General features: G+C 41.2%; 1 protein-coding gene across 2 annotated transcripts in view; it reads left to right on the top strand.

The window, feature by feature from the left end:
• TTC17 (tetratricopeptide repeat domain 17) overlaps window positions 1–10,920 on the top strand; it is a 117,632-nt gene extending 106,712 nt beyond the window's left edge. For both annotated transcript variants that reach the window (XM_082684023.1, XM_082684024.1), the window contains 3 exons: window positions 6,307–6,426; window positions 7,997–8,140; window positions 9,722–10,920. In XM_082684023.1, coding sequence (XP_082540149.1) covers window positions 6,307–6,426; window positions 7,997–8,140; window positions 9,722–9,853 — 396 coding nt within the window. In that variant the 3' untranslated portion in view covers window positions 9,854–10,920. The remainder of the gene's footprint in view (window positions 1–6,306; window positions 6,427–7,996; window positions 8,141–9,721) is intronic.
• Window positions 10,921–15,216: the final 4,296 nt, after the last annotated feature.

Consider the following 15,216-nt stretch of genomic DNA (forward strand, 5'->3'; position numbering starts at 1 on the left):
TGCACAAGTAGGGAGAGCAGCAGGCAAAGGGGGAGGGAGAAGTAGGCTCTCCGCTGAGCAGGGATCCCAATGTGGGCCTTGATCCCAGGACCCTAGGTTTATGACCTGAGTGGAAGGCAGCCGCTTAACTAATTGAGCCACCCAGGCATCCTCAAATAAAATCTTAAAAAAAAAAAATTCTGTAATGTAGCAGTCAAAATAATGTCAAATCGGAAATTTTTTAAAGATTTAATGAGTCATGCCTGAAACATAATGCAAACATTGAAAAAAATGGGAAAGAAGATATACCAGATATCTGGTAATCAAAAGAAATGTATAGTTATTAATTACCTGAAAAATATATTTCAAAACAAAAAAATTATTAGGAGCAGAGAAAATTACTATATAATGATAAGAGATTTAATTCACAGGATACACAAATTCTAAACTTACACATACCCAATAAAGTAATCTCAAAAATATAAAGCAAAGATGATCCACTGGAAGAAATAAAAAATACCGACATAAATACCGTTCCCCACTGTTGATAAGCCAATCAGTGTCTGAATCTATATTCATGAAGTGTGTTAGTGTGTGGTTTTCCGTGTTTGTAATGCTTTGTCTAGTTTTGTTATTTGTTTGTATAATGAGTTAAATGTTCCCTCCACTTTATTTTTCCAGAAGACTTTATACAGAAGTGGTATTATTTCTCCCTTAAATATTTGATAGAATTAAGCAGTGAAGCCATCTGGGCCAGGATTCTTCTTTGTGAGAGATTTCTAACAACAAATTCAATTTCTTTAGTAAATATTCAAATTATCTCTCTTCTTGAGTGAGTTTTGGTAGTTGTATCTTTAAAGAAATTTGTCTACTTCATCCAAGTTGTTGAATTTATTAGCATAAAATTGTTCATAATTCTTTTTTTTTCTAATTCTGTTAACATCTGTGGGATCTGTAGTAACATATTCTCTTGTAATTCTGATGTTGTTGGTACTTTGTATCTTTTCTCTTTTTTTTTTTCCTGATTAGACTGACAGAAGTTTATCCATTTTATTGATTTTCTCAAAGAACCGAGAACTCAAAGTTTCGAATCCATTGATTTTTCCCTGTTGTTTTTATTTTCTCTGTCATTGTTGTCTGCTCTTATCTTTACTATTTCCTGTCTTCTGCTTCTTAGGATTTAATTTGTTGGGATTTTTTTTAGTTTCTTTATGTGTAGATTTATTTATTTGATCCCTTGCTTTTCTAAGGCAGGTGTTTAATGTTAAAAGTTCCCTCTAAATTCTATTTTAGCTTCATACCACAAATTTTGACATATTTTCATTCAGTTTTAAATAGTTTATAATTTTCCTCCTAATTTCTCTTTTGATCTGTAAGTTATTTTGAAGTATGTTATTTGGGTTTCCAACTATTGGGCATTTTCCAGATCTCTCTCTTTAATTGATTTCTAATTTTATTGCAGTAAATGAACATAGTTCATGTGACTTACGTTCTTTTAAACTTATTCAGACTTGTTTTATGATCCAGAACATGATATGTCTTGGTAAATGTTCCATGTACCTCAGAAAAGAATACTTTTACTGTTAGAGTATTCTAGAAATGTCATTTAGGTCAAGTTGTTTGATAATATTGTTCATGTCTTCTTTATCTTTACTGACTTTTTTTGTGTATTTCTTCTGTCCGTCATTGAGAAGCATGTTGAAATCATCAGCTGTAACTCTGAATTTGTATATATTTTATTTTCTACCAGTTTTTGATTCTTGCATTTTTAAGTACTATTATTAAGTGCAGAAATCAGTGAAACCAAAGAATGGAGATCCACAATCTAAAAGTTGTTTCTTTGAAGCACTGCTCAGGCAAAATTAATCAAGAAGAAATAAAGTACAAATAACCAATATTGAGGGAAAAGGGAAGCAAAACTATAGCTAAAGAGATAAGAAAATGATACAATTAACAATTTTATGCCAATAAATTTCAAAACAATTGTAAAGAAGACAAATTTCTAGAAAAATGTAATTATCCAAATTGATTTGGTAATATAACTCAAATAAATTGCAGCAGTACATTAAAAAAATCTCTTCACAAAGGATACAAAGCCTATTGATTTTACAAGTGAATTCTATCAGACTTAAGAAGTACACCATCTCAATATAAATAGACTCCTCTAGACAGCGGAAAAGGGAACAACTTCCCAATTAATTGCTTGAGACAAGACCAGTGTCTTGAAAACAAAACTAGACAAAGAAATGAGAAAAAAATAATACTGTTAGCTCACTCACAAACATAGGTATCAAAATCATAAGCCAAATTTTAACAGACAAAATCCGACAGGATATATTTTTCTTTTACAAGATGCACCTTGATCCAGTTGGGTTTATCCCAAAAAATACAAAAATGGTCTAACTCTAGGAAAACCCTGTATTTCATCAACCAAATTAAAGGATTAATATTATGAAATTATTTCAGTAGATTATATTTGATAAAATGCAGTACCATTCATTAAAGCTAATGCAAATTGAGAATAGACAAAGACTTCCTTAATCTGGTGAGAAGAATCAACAAAATATTTCAGCAAAGATGATTCTTAATGGAGAATATTTAAAATAATTCTTTGAAGTCAGGAAAGAGAATGCCCACCATCACCACTTTATTCCAGATTTGTACCAAAAGTCGTAGCAAGTACAGTAAACCAAAAAAGAAAGAAATAGTGTAAGTATTAGGAAGAAAAAAACCGAAAGTATAATTTAGAAATGATGTAATCATCTACATAGCAAACCCAAAAGAATCTACAAATTTTTAGAAATAATAACATTTTTATCAAGATGGCTGCCTGTAAAGTCAATAAAAATAAGTTGCATTTCTATACAGCAACAGAAGGTATTAGAAAACATGATTTTCAAAGTATTTCCATTGTTACAAAAATATAAGGTCCCCAATAATAAATCTAACAAAAAATTTGTAAACCCTGACTGCACAAAGTAATACAACTTTATTGAAAGGCATTTTAAGACCTAAATAAACCAAGATATATAATGTTCATGGATAAGATAACACACATCATAAACATGTCAGTTTTCCCTAATTTGATTTCTAGAGTCAATGCTACTATAAACAAAATAGCAACAAGTTTTTCTTTTCTTTTCTTTCTTTCTTTCTTTCTTTTTTTTTTTTTTTTTTTTTTATGGTACTTGAAAAGCAGACCTTAATATGGAAGGGTAAGGAATAGACATGACACTCTTGAAAAAAAATAAGGTGAGAATTGCCTTACTTTTATGAAAAATTATAAAACATACCATAATGCGTTGTGCTCAAGGATAAACAGAAATAATGACCAGAGGGACTACATAGAAAGCCCCAAAACATACTGACATACATTGGGCTGTGGAAGATCAACAGGGAGAGAGGGGATTTTTGCAGGAAGCTCTGCTGGGGCAATTGCTGAGCTCATGCATCCTCACCTCACAGCTTATACAAAAAAGGAATTCCGTGTGAATTAAGGACTGGAGTATGAAAAACAAAGCCTTAAAAATTGGAATAAAATGTAGGAGATGATCTTTCTGCCCTTGGAATAGAAAATGATTTCTTAAGATATTAAAGTACTAACTAGAAGAGAAAATGTGACTAAGTTCACCTACATTAAAGTTTAAACTTTTTTTTAATTAAATACATTTTTTAAATCAAAGAGAGGTAAGCCAGAGTGAGAGAAAGTATGTATGACACATTCAACCTGCAAGGGCTGATACGCAGAACATAGAAACAAATCAGTGAGAAAGATAAATAATAAAATAGAAAGATACATAAAAGATGTTAACAGACGTTTCACTGAAAAAAGATGTGCGTGGCCAATAAACTCAAGAAACAGTATCAGTCTCACTAATGACCAGGAAATGCAAACTAAGTCCACAGTAAGATGCTATTTTATCACCACTGATGACACCAAGAATTAGAAAGGCTAGAAAGCAAGAAGCACTTCTAAACATTGCTGATGGAATTGTAGATTGTTACAGCACCTCTACGGAACAAGTCGCCATTTTCTTGTTCTGTTGGACATTTACAGTGTCTTGTGAACCAGCAAACCTACCCATAGGTACCTACTCTAGACTAGAGAAACTCTGCACGTTTATTTGCAACAGAAAACTTTTAAACAGGAAATATTTCAGAGCCCCTATCCCGAAAAGGGATAAATGCATTGTAATATATTCACTTAATGGACGTTTCATTATGCAGCAAGGAAATTGAATGAACTAAAGCTACACACAACATGGATGAATTTTAGAAATAGAGTGTTGAGTAAAGAGTTCAAGTCTGGGGCACCTGGGTAGCTCCGTGGGTTAACCCTTTGCCTTCAGCTCGGGTCATAATCTCAGGGTCCTGAGTTCAAACTCTGCATCGGGCTCTCTGCTTGTTAGGGAGCCTGCTTCCCCTTTCTCTCTGCCTGCTGCTCTGCCTACTTTTGATTGCTCTCTTGTTTTCAAATAAATAAAATCTTTAAAAAAAAAGAAAAAGTTCAAGTCCCAGAAAACTCCTTACCACATTAGACCGCTTTTATAATGCATAAGAAGTACACTAAGTATTTTATTGTTGAAGGAAATGTGTGTGTGTGTGACAGAACACTTTGAAAAGGCGATGGGGTAAGAAACACAGCATTTAGGATAGTGTGTGCCTGTGGAGAAAAGGCAAGAGGCTGGAATTGTTTAAGAACACATAGGCTGGCTGCAAGTTCATTCTAGACCAGGGCGGCAGCGTGTGGGCTATTCATTATTTTATGTTTTATAGCATAGGGGTATATTTTTTCATATAATTATTATGTATATATAATTACATAAACATGTTCTTTTGTATGTGTGAAATATTGGCATTAAAGAAAGATAATTTGAGTTTTAAAAAAAGAATCCTTTTGAGAAACCAATCAAAAGGACCACGTCACTAAGTCACTGAGAAGGGGGAATAAATCAGGCAGTCTCGGATTTCTCTGCAGCAGCCAACCATGCCAGCAAGCGATGGAACAATGCCAACACATTATTCAAGGAAGGAAAGAATGAGCCATGGTTTTCTATCCAGCCAGCTGTCCTTCAGGTATGAAGGCTGAAGACAGAAAGTTTTGAACTTTCATGATTATATCGGTTTGCTAGGGTTACCGTAACAAAGCACCACAGACTAGGGACCTTAAATGGTAGAAATTTGTTTTCTCGCATTTCTGGAGCCTCCAGGTCCAGGATCTGGGTGACGACAGGATGGGTTTCCTCTGAGGCCTCCCTCCTCAGGCTGCCGGTGGCCAGAGACTCTTGCTTCCCCTCCACCGGGCCTTCCCTCTGCACACAGGACCCTGACGTGGCTCTTCCTCTTCTATAAATCCTTTGTATAAATCCAGTCTTACTGGATTAAGGGCTCACGCTGAGGGCCTCATTTTAATTTAATTACCTCCTTTAAGACCTTATCTCCAAATACGGTTACATTCTGAGGTACGAGTGGCTGAGATGTGTCTTGGAGAAGCACAATTCAGGCAATAACAACAATCTCAAAAGAATATTGTTCCCACCAACAGGACTGGGCTGAACCTCAGTCAACCACGACATGATTGGGGAAACCACACAAAAGTCATGTCAGTGGTCCATGAATGTTTAACTGCAAAACCAATATAGAAAACAAACTTTGGGGAATGGGGATAGAACAATATAAATACTATATGCCCTGACAATGAAGAATAATAAAATGACCAAAGAATTATATTGGAAGAAAGAAATAAGATAGCAAAAATCAGGGCAGGTTTTCTGTGATGGTCGGGAGTTAGAGACCATCCATCAAAAGGGGCAAATGAAATAGACAGGAAAATCCAAAATTAGATCTAAAGTAAGTACTGAAATTTTGTATATGGTAAAGGTAGCATCTCACTGGGTGAAGAGAGATGAATTATTTGTTAAATCTTATTGGGACAATTTAGTAATCATTTAAGGTGGAGCCATATTTTTTATACCAAGTTAAATTTCAAATGGATCAAAGATTTAAATGTGAAAAAAACGAAACTAGAAAAGTCCGGGGGGGTGGCATTCTTGGGGGGAAAATATAAAAATTTCTTGATAACCTTCAAGTAAGCAAGACCTTGTCAGCTACAACTAAAAATCCAGAAGCCATCTAAATTAACAAACTGAACTATGTAGAAATCAAAGCCTGCATTGCAAAAAAAAAAAAAAAAAAAAAAAACGAAAGGTCCAAAAGCAAACATCAGAAAACTGAGGGAATGTATCTGTAATTTGTATCACAGGCAAGAAGTCCTTTGCTATATATATATTTAAGAGACACCAGCCTCAACTAACTATTCCTTTGTAGAACCAGACCTCCTGGGTCCTTTCCAGCATGGCAGCCCTCTACTGGAGAGTGAAAGGCCAGGGAAAGAAGGCAATCGACTGCCTCCGCCAGGCCCTCCACTATGCTCCACACCAGATGAAGGTGAGTGGGACTCAGAGGTGCGAATTTGTCTCCTGGTCCTTTCCTGTTATGAGGTTTCAACGAGCTTTCCTCGTGCACAGCCAGTGAGGTAGTGGCAAGAGGCGAGCACAGGCTGGAAGAACCTTCGACCCCACTGATGCTGCTGCAAGCCTGGGGGTGAGACGTACTCCCTTGCCTTCCCTGCCTCCGCAAATGGGAACAAGGGAAAGTCTTCAAGATTCCATCATTTAATGCCCCTTCCACTGTGTGCAGAGCCACCCAATGTACAACAAATACACTGGCCTAGGCAGGCCATCACCCTGCAAGTCCTTCTGGGATTAGCCTACACCCAGGGACCTGGAGGCCTGTGACACTTGTTTTATGTGTACTGCTGATCTGAGCTTGTTTCCAGACCCTGAAACTGAAGCAGTTTCCACCTCTTCTTATACATGGGCCAGTTCCTGGTCTCTGTCTGACTTCACTTTTTCCACAAAAACAGAAAGCCCTGCTAACTCAGTGTCACATCAATCTTCAAAAATGCCAGTTACTGCTATGATGACTGAGAACGTTCAGCTTTTCAACAGCACAGTGGTGTCCACACCGCTGAGTTCTGCATTCGCCTCCACATCTCAGACTTTCTGAAGACACAGCTTGGGTCTTGTTTGCTCGTAAGGGCAGCATTTGGAATGGTGGCGGGAGCTCTGCCTCTTGCTGGCTTTGTGACCTTAGGCGAGTTTTAAAGCTCTGTGACCTCATATAATGATCTCACTCTGTGAGTGTCCGGTAAGGACACAGGTGGGTCCTTTGTCCCTAGGGCTTCTGTATCCTGGAGAACCCTGTACAGTGTGATACAGGTGGTGCTTGCTGGATGCACTTAAAAGACTAAGTCTTTGTGCTGGTCACAGTGTTGCTATTTGTTCTGCCCATCATTCTGTGCTCTGTACTTTCAGCCAGAGGACACTCTAGGTCAGGGGTCAGGAAACCCTTCCTGCAAAGGGCTACACAATAAGAAATTGAGGCTGTGTGGGCCAGACATCCTCTGTTGGAGCCAAGTCCCTTCTGCCATGCTGGCCTGAAACAGCCGCAGAAATACGTAAAAACAGGAATGGTCACATTCCAATAAAACCTTACAAATACAGGCAGCGGGCTAGATTCGGTCTGTAGGCCAGAGTTTGCCGGCCCCTGCTTCAATCAGATGATGCCATGGGCCTTGCAGAAGACACTTGGACTCTCCGACAGCAGGACTGTGATCTGTGAACTGGCCATTACTGTTCATTACCAGTCACAACGAGTTACTGCCCCAGTAGTAAACCAGCAATTTCACTAAGCAGACTGTTCACTTAGTTGACTCATCTGCTTTGTGTTTTGAGGCCAGACTTTCCTAAAGAAACAAGTAATGCATTGGTTTATGTCTTCATGCATCTCCCCATGGGTCATGGGCCAGTAGCAAACAGAAGACCGGCAGGTTAGGTTGCATTACTCAGTCACTCACCAGGAGAAACTTACTGCATTATTTATGGTCAGGACCACCAGGAACCAAAGCCCCCAAATCAGTATCCTTTCCTTCTCAGCCTTCTCCTTCCTTTCCCAGGACGTGCCCCTGATCAGCCTGGCTAACATCTTGCACAACGCCAAGCTCTGGAACGATGCAGTCATAGTAGCCACCATGGCAGTGGAGATCGCGCCACACTTCGCCGTGAACCACTTCACGCTGGGCAACGTCTACGTGGCGATGGTGAGGTCGCTGGTGTGGGCGGAGCAGATCACCTCCGCTGCTGCCTCCCCCAGGCACACCTGTGCCTTCAAACTCCCTTGACGGTGTCAGTGTCCTCCAGTTTCCTGTACGCTTTGTGCCTCTCATTGCTAGCCCCACCAAAGGCATATTTTATGGCTAAGGAGTTTGTAAACTTTAAAAAAAACACAGTACATGAAACCCATCTAAGTACTTGCAACTGTGTGGCCCCTCCTCGTGAGTTTCACACTGACAGTGGCGTCAGATTGACCTACAATTTTCTGGAGACTTCACCCGTTCCAGAAAACCTGCGTGGGCAGACTCACCTATGCTCCCTTGTTTTCAGATGGGGTTAGGTGCCTATTATCACTGCACTCATAATGCCCTGTACATGTCTCTCTTTTCACCTTGTTTTAGAATTTTTTAAGTATCTGTCTCTCCCCCAGACAGTGTGCTCCTTAGGGAAGAGATTCCTCATCGTCTTTCTGTCCCTAGCACTTCACAGTGTCTGGCACACACTAGGTGCTCATCATATGTCCCCTGATGGCGGCATGCCACTAGTTTCATGGGGTACCATTTCCAGAGAAAATGGCGAAGCCATCATCCAGAACCCTCATTCTGGTCAGAAACAAGGACTGATTTCAGAACTTGAAATCCCAGGGGTCCTCTAGAAGCTGTCATAGCTGAATTTAATATGAGAATCGTGCCATGCATTTTCATCTATAGCTTGGGGCCCCACACGGGGCGATTCCCAAGGTGCTCTCAATAAAGGTTAATAGAATGAGCAGCTTGAAGCTGGAAGTTTTATGTGTCAGCCTTGAGTTGAAAGGCAGCGAGTATAATTTGGCCAGGTAGGTATTGCTGAATGTGCAGAATTCCTTCTCTGCTTCTTAGAATCAAAGAATCTATTTTTGTCCCCAGTAAATGTGAAATTTGCTACTATGAATGAGGAATTCTGCCTCTCATTTGCCTAGAAGGCGTCACTTAACCATTTGGTTTGGGCTCTTCTTTCAGAGTATTGGTCTAAGTAGAAGATAAACGCCTTCAGTATGACAGCGATCGTTTCCAAACAATGTTCATTATTTTTAAATGCTAGGGAGAACAAAAAAGTTTCAAAATTTATAGCACCTAACTTTGAGACACTTAACTGCCATCTTTCTAGCTATAGTAGAAAATTCAGGCAGAGGCATAAGGAGCATTTGCCTGGCACAGTTCTAGAAGTTTCTGTGAGGATTAAATGGAGGGTTTTCATAAAGCACCCAGCACAGTGCCTGGCATGTGGCCCTCACTGTTGGGTCAGATCTTTGTAAAGTCAACCTCCCCTCCCCTTTGGCTCTTGGGCTCTGCCTTCCTTTCCTTGTACACTGCTGATTTCCCCTTCTCAGGGGGTGGTGGTGATATTGTGCCTTGGGGGTGATGTTCCCTTCCAGACCCCGGAGTTCTACCATCAGAGATGTTGATCCATTGAGAAACCATTGCAGGATGCTCCTAGCACAGAGGTGCTTCTCGAGGAGAAAGAAGTCACAGTACATGCTTAGCCACGGGGTGGTGTCCCGCTCACCTCTGTCCCTTTGCCCCTCACAGGAGGAGTTTGAGAAAGCTCTCGTGTGGTATGAATCGACGCTGAAGCTGCAGCCTGAGTTCGTTCCAGCCAAGAACCGAATCCAGACCATCCAGTGTCACTTAATGCTAAAGAAGGGACGGCGCTCGCCTTAGTGCACCCTCCTCCCTCTCTCTCTCTTTCTCTCTCTCTCTCATTTCTCTCTCTTCTCACACTCTTTAAAAAAAAAAAAAAAGAATAAGAAAAGAAACCAATCATTGTCAGTATCTACTTTTAATGATGTGTGTGAAAATAACTGAGTAGGACTTACAACAGGACTTTTACGTATGTGGGAATCGGTTTGTCTTTGTTTTGAAGTCCCCTCTTTCCCCCCCAGCCAACCTCAGAAACACAAATTTCTCAAAAGGAAAATGCAGCGGAAAGATACCGTGTAAATACTGAGCCAAGACGTTTCTGGAGCTGTGCTCTGTCTCCAAAACCTCGATGCCTTTAGGGCTTTTCTCAGTGGTCCAGCCGGCCGCCGCCACCTCCTCCTCCTCCTCCTCGTTGGCGGAGGACAAAGCGCGCTGCGCATCCTCTGCTTCCTGTCGTAGCCTCTGTTGTCAGTGGAAATGCAGAAGCCCGCCCGGTGCCAGTGAGAAGCAACGTTGTGCGCGCTCGCCAGTAGATCCGTGCCGTCCCCCGTCGTCCGTTCCATGCTGCTATGTCACAAACCCTCAGAGGTAGTTTGCAGGGGAGGAAGGGGAAATGATTTTTAAAAAAACAATATTTACAACAACAAAAACTCTTAGGATCACCTGACCTTTGTAATGTTATTTATGTTGGGGAGGGAGGGGGGTGCTGAGAAGGGGAAATCAGCAGTGTACAACATCTATATCATTTGTGCTTTAATTACAAATCACAAGGAAACCAATAAGTTGAAATCCTATATAACAGGTTTATATATATAGAATATGTATATTTGAAGCCCTCTACGCTGAATCTATGTTTTACTAATTCTTTGTTCACTGTGTTACCCATCTCAGAATAAGGTGTGAGTGTCCACTCCCTCTCTCTGAGGCCTTCAAACTTAGCTCCTCGGGAGAGAGCGATGCGCCAAGGTTGAGTGTTTCCGTACAATGCTTTTACCTCTGGTCCCAGGAGAATCAGAAACTCCAGACATTTTGGAATCTTCAAGGGCACATACTGAGAACAAAAATAAAAGTTGTTTATGAGCAACATAGGTCTGGAGTGTTTGTTTGGTTTTTTTTCTTTAAAACCAGACTAATGTGGACAGCTCAGAAGCCGACGGTAACTCTGGATCTGATCCTCTCGAGTCCTGGGTGGTCTTCATCTTTCTTCCTTTCCACAGAGGCACGGTGAGGGGAGAAACAAGCCATCACTAGGCTTTATAGTTGATGAGCTTATTAGCATGATACATTTGACCGGGAAAGATACACGATCAGCAAGTGTTCAGAGGTGGGTATATAATTGACCTTCCCGGAAAGGAATAATCTACGGCACAAAGTCACTTCCCCTCAGGTAAGCACCGATCCTGAGGTTCACCCTGGGAAGCTTCGTGGAGAGCCTTGGCGAGCATCCTTCAGGGACAGGCACACACTACACAGCCAGCCAGTGTTAGCTCTCCTCGGCGGAGGTCTTCAATCAAGCCGCCTCATCTTCCCAATTATAGAAATAAATTACCTTTTCCTCCACGTTAAAGAGTTTTGTTCCATTTCTGGACCCTGATTCAAAAGTTTGACTGCTTCGAACAGTGATTCCTAGCCTGGAAGGTAAGCCTCGTGAGTGCTTTTAATAGAAATGCCACCTGAAGACATATTTTATCTGTTTTTCACTTTGGTGGATTTCTTCCATTCTGTCTTCTAATTCAGTAACTTTTCAGCTATGTCTAGTCTGCCGCTTATCCATTGAGATTTCTTGTTGCAGTAACGTTATTTTTCATTCATAGGGTTTTGGGGTGTTTTTTATTCATCATTTCTGCCTGCTCATGTTTCATGATCTCTCCTTGTTTTGTGGATGCTAGTCTTTTACCGACTTGAACATTTTCAGCATTCTTACTTTTCAAATCACTCAATTATTCCTTACTCATCTGGAATAAATTCTACTTGTTGGGCCTGTGGACTCTTGACCCCATAATGCTGGAATTCCCTGGTTCTCAGTCTTCAAATCTCTGCTTTTTGTATTCTCTCGTGTCCTTAGTGATCTCATCTGATTATGTGGTTTCTGATCCTCTCTCCATGCTTAACACCTCCATAGTCACACCTCCTGGCCAGATAGCCTCTTTTAGCCCTCAATTCATCATCTGTCTACCCCATATCTTCACGTCCAAAATTGAATTCCTTATCTTTCCAGAGATGCTTGTCTAACTTTGGTTTTTCCATCTGAGTTCCCTGCTTCCAGTTAATTGGTTCAAAAAATCCTAGAGCAATTCTAACTCCTGTTAAAACGTAAGTCAAATTGTGTCATTTCTCTGCTTAAAACCAGGGAGTTGCAATGCCATAAAGCCTTACCACCACCCCCAAAAGTGGCTCACTTCTCTGACTTCATCTGTTATTTTCCCTCTTAGTCCTCTTCAGCTACACTGGCTTCATGACTATGTTTTAAAACTTCCCAGCATGCTCCTGCCTCAGGGCATCTGCATTTGCTCTTCCCCCAAAAATCCACTTGACTTCACTCATCATGTCTGGGGCCTTCCCTGATCATGATATTTGTAATATTGTGGCATCTGCCTGCACTCTGTCCTAATCCCCATTCCTGCTTTGCTTCTCTCTATAACTTCAATCAGTGAGTGCAATGCGTATTTAATGTCTGTCACTCCCAACCTAAAAGTAAGCTCTAACTGCAAAGTTTTTATGGTTTGTCTTTGTTTTTGTTTTTGTTTTGTGATTTAAATTCAAGCGAGTTAACATACAGTGTAGTAAGTTTTTAACTTTGTGCCCTGATGTATCTCTAACCCCTGATACACAAAAGATACCCGGAGAAAACTGTTGAGTTCGTTAATTAATTATTGAGTGGTGCTGGACTTCCTCATATTATTTTATATTTGTTGTCCTTATTCAGTAGGAGTTAACATTTGAGGTAATCCCACAAGCACCTGGGGTTGAAGACACCTCCCTTATACAGGAAGCTTTTGAGGCAGTCTCTCCTGGGATCTCTACAAGGTCAAACGTTTTCATGTCCATTTCTATGAGGTTTCCACACTGTATAGAGAATGAATTAGGGCCCCACCTTCCCACAGGTAGGAGGCTAAAGGTTCTAATATTTTACCTAGTGGACTGGGTCTCATTCCTGGCTCCTGTCCTTACACAGAGCCCAGTTGCAAATCTCAGTTGTCCATGAGTTGTCCTAATTCCTGGCCCTGTATGGAGCCTGAGACCAGAGTTCCTTGGCCTGTCCATTTTCTCAGGCTTTGTGCGTTGTTGCAGGGCTGCTGGTACCTGGTGATCTATCCTTCTTGACTGCATTAGCTTAATATTTAAAATACTATAGATGGCCATTGTGTGTGCTGAAGTTGAGGGTAGGGGATTTCAGTGTGTGTGCTCCACATTGCTTTCATGACTGGTAGTTTGAAAAGACAAGTTCTATACTACATACGAACTTTCCCTCAAGAATTCTAGAACCTCCTGTTGGGGAACATGAGCCCTTGTGTGAGAAGCATTGCTACTGATAAACATGAATTGTGTTCTTCATAAGGGCTCAAATGGAAAAAAAGCCTTCAGACCCACTGACTTCAGAGCAGACATCCATTTTGTCTACAGTTTCGTTTCCTCCAGAGTTAGGCCATACCCTGCAACCCCAAAATCTCTGCAGGAGCCTATTACAGAAAGCCCAGGTATTCTGGAAATGTCAGGAGGTACTTCTTACCATTGGGGAAAAAGCCCTGACCCCTTTTGAATCAGGAAGGCCCAACCAGACCCTTTCCACGTGTTACCTCCATAAAAAAGGCAGATGAGAGCCCCAGGGCTTCTCCAGTAAGGCATCTCCCTAGAGTTTTGATAATATATCCAGAATCGTTCTCAGCAGCCAGTCTCTCTACAGTCGAGTGTCTCTGGGTAAAGCTAGTGAAGACCAGGGGCCCCAGGGATAAGGGACCAGGCTAACTTCTGCCCATTACTCTCCAAATCCTGCAGGTGGCAGCTGGACACCAGGCTGAGCTTCTGAGGACCAAACTTGGTAACTAAGAGACAGACCACATGGTATTCCAGGTGCAGAGATGCTCACAATCCAGGGAGCTCCCGCCGCTGGCTGCAGAGGATGAAGAGGCAGAAGGGAGGCGAAGGGAGTTCACAGACCTGCACTGGTCGGTGTGGTAGCCTCTAACCAATCCGCCTACTGATACTGCCATTTCGGCATTGAAGTGGAATGCAATTACAAATTCAATTCTTCATGTTAGGGAATGTCATCAAAACGAGGTGACTACCGACTGACCCATGAACCGGATTGGGGCACTCTGAGGGTCCTCACCCCTCCCCTGTTCTTGGAACATGGGTTCTGTTTGCCTCTCCTACTTCCAGAGGCTCTTCCGGGACCAGGGACATAGCCCAGAATATTCTTCTTGCGGCAATGGCAGAAGCCTTAGAGAACAATCAGGTGAGCACTTTAAAATACCCTGCTTATGTGTCCTGTGCTATTATCCATGATCCTGGGACAGAAATTACGACTTGCTTTCAGTGGGAGAGTGCTGAGAAGTCCCATGGCAATGGACACGGACACAGGGAGGAATGAGGACCCAAAACCATTAAGGTCATCGACCACAGCCTTCGTCCATGTTTTGCCTTCCCCAGCCCCTTGTGTGGTCTCTTCTGTGACACTTTGATCACATTCTCCCTTTTGTGTATTTATACTTATCTCTCCTTCTAGACTTGAAGCCTCTTAGGGGATTTTACTTGCCATAGCACTTTGAACATGGTGAGTGGTAGGTGCTCAGTAATATTTATTGCATGATGAGTGAATTTCCTTTATGACCATTGCCAGTCCTCCCACATATCTACACAAGGGGAAATGTACTGAAATTGCTAGCAAAGGACTTTTGTATCCCTAGTTGATGGGCATTAACACACATGGCACAAACAGGGCCTCTCTCCTTTATCCACTGTGAGCTCCTGTCCTATTTGCCTAGGGTCCAGAGTGGACATGGAGAAATAAATGTCTCTTGAATGCCTTATGAATAAATTATGGCCCATTCTTGGCCACCACAACTCATGCATTCTCTGACTGTCTCTATACATTCCTTGAACCTTTATCTCACCTTCTGGGTCCTACTAGTTTTCCATTATGCTTACAATTCATCATTACCGAGTCATATCAGTGAGTTTTTACTGATCTAGCAGACCCTTTAAAGTAGTCACCTCCAAAGACTACATACCTTTATATACTCTTTTCCCACTCGGAGTTCTGAAGAAGTTTCAGGAACTCCTGCGGCAATCCTGTCATGTTCACTTGAATACTCTTGAGGGTGACAAATCTTTGCCTTGTTAAGGTGGATGGCATTTTTGGAAACAGCTGACAGTCATTTGGA

This window comes from Mustela nivalis, assembly GCF_964662115.1.
Source record: "Mustela nivalis genome assembly, chromosome: 9".
In the NCBI taxonomy this organism is placed as follows: Eukaryota; Metazoa; Chordata; class Mammalia; order Carnivora; family Mustelidae; genus Mustela; species Mustela nivalis.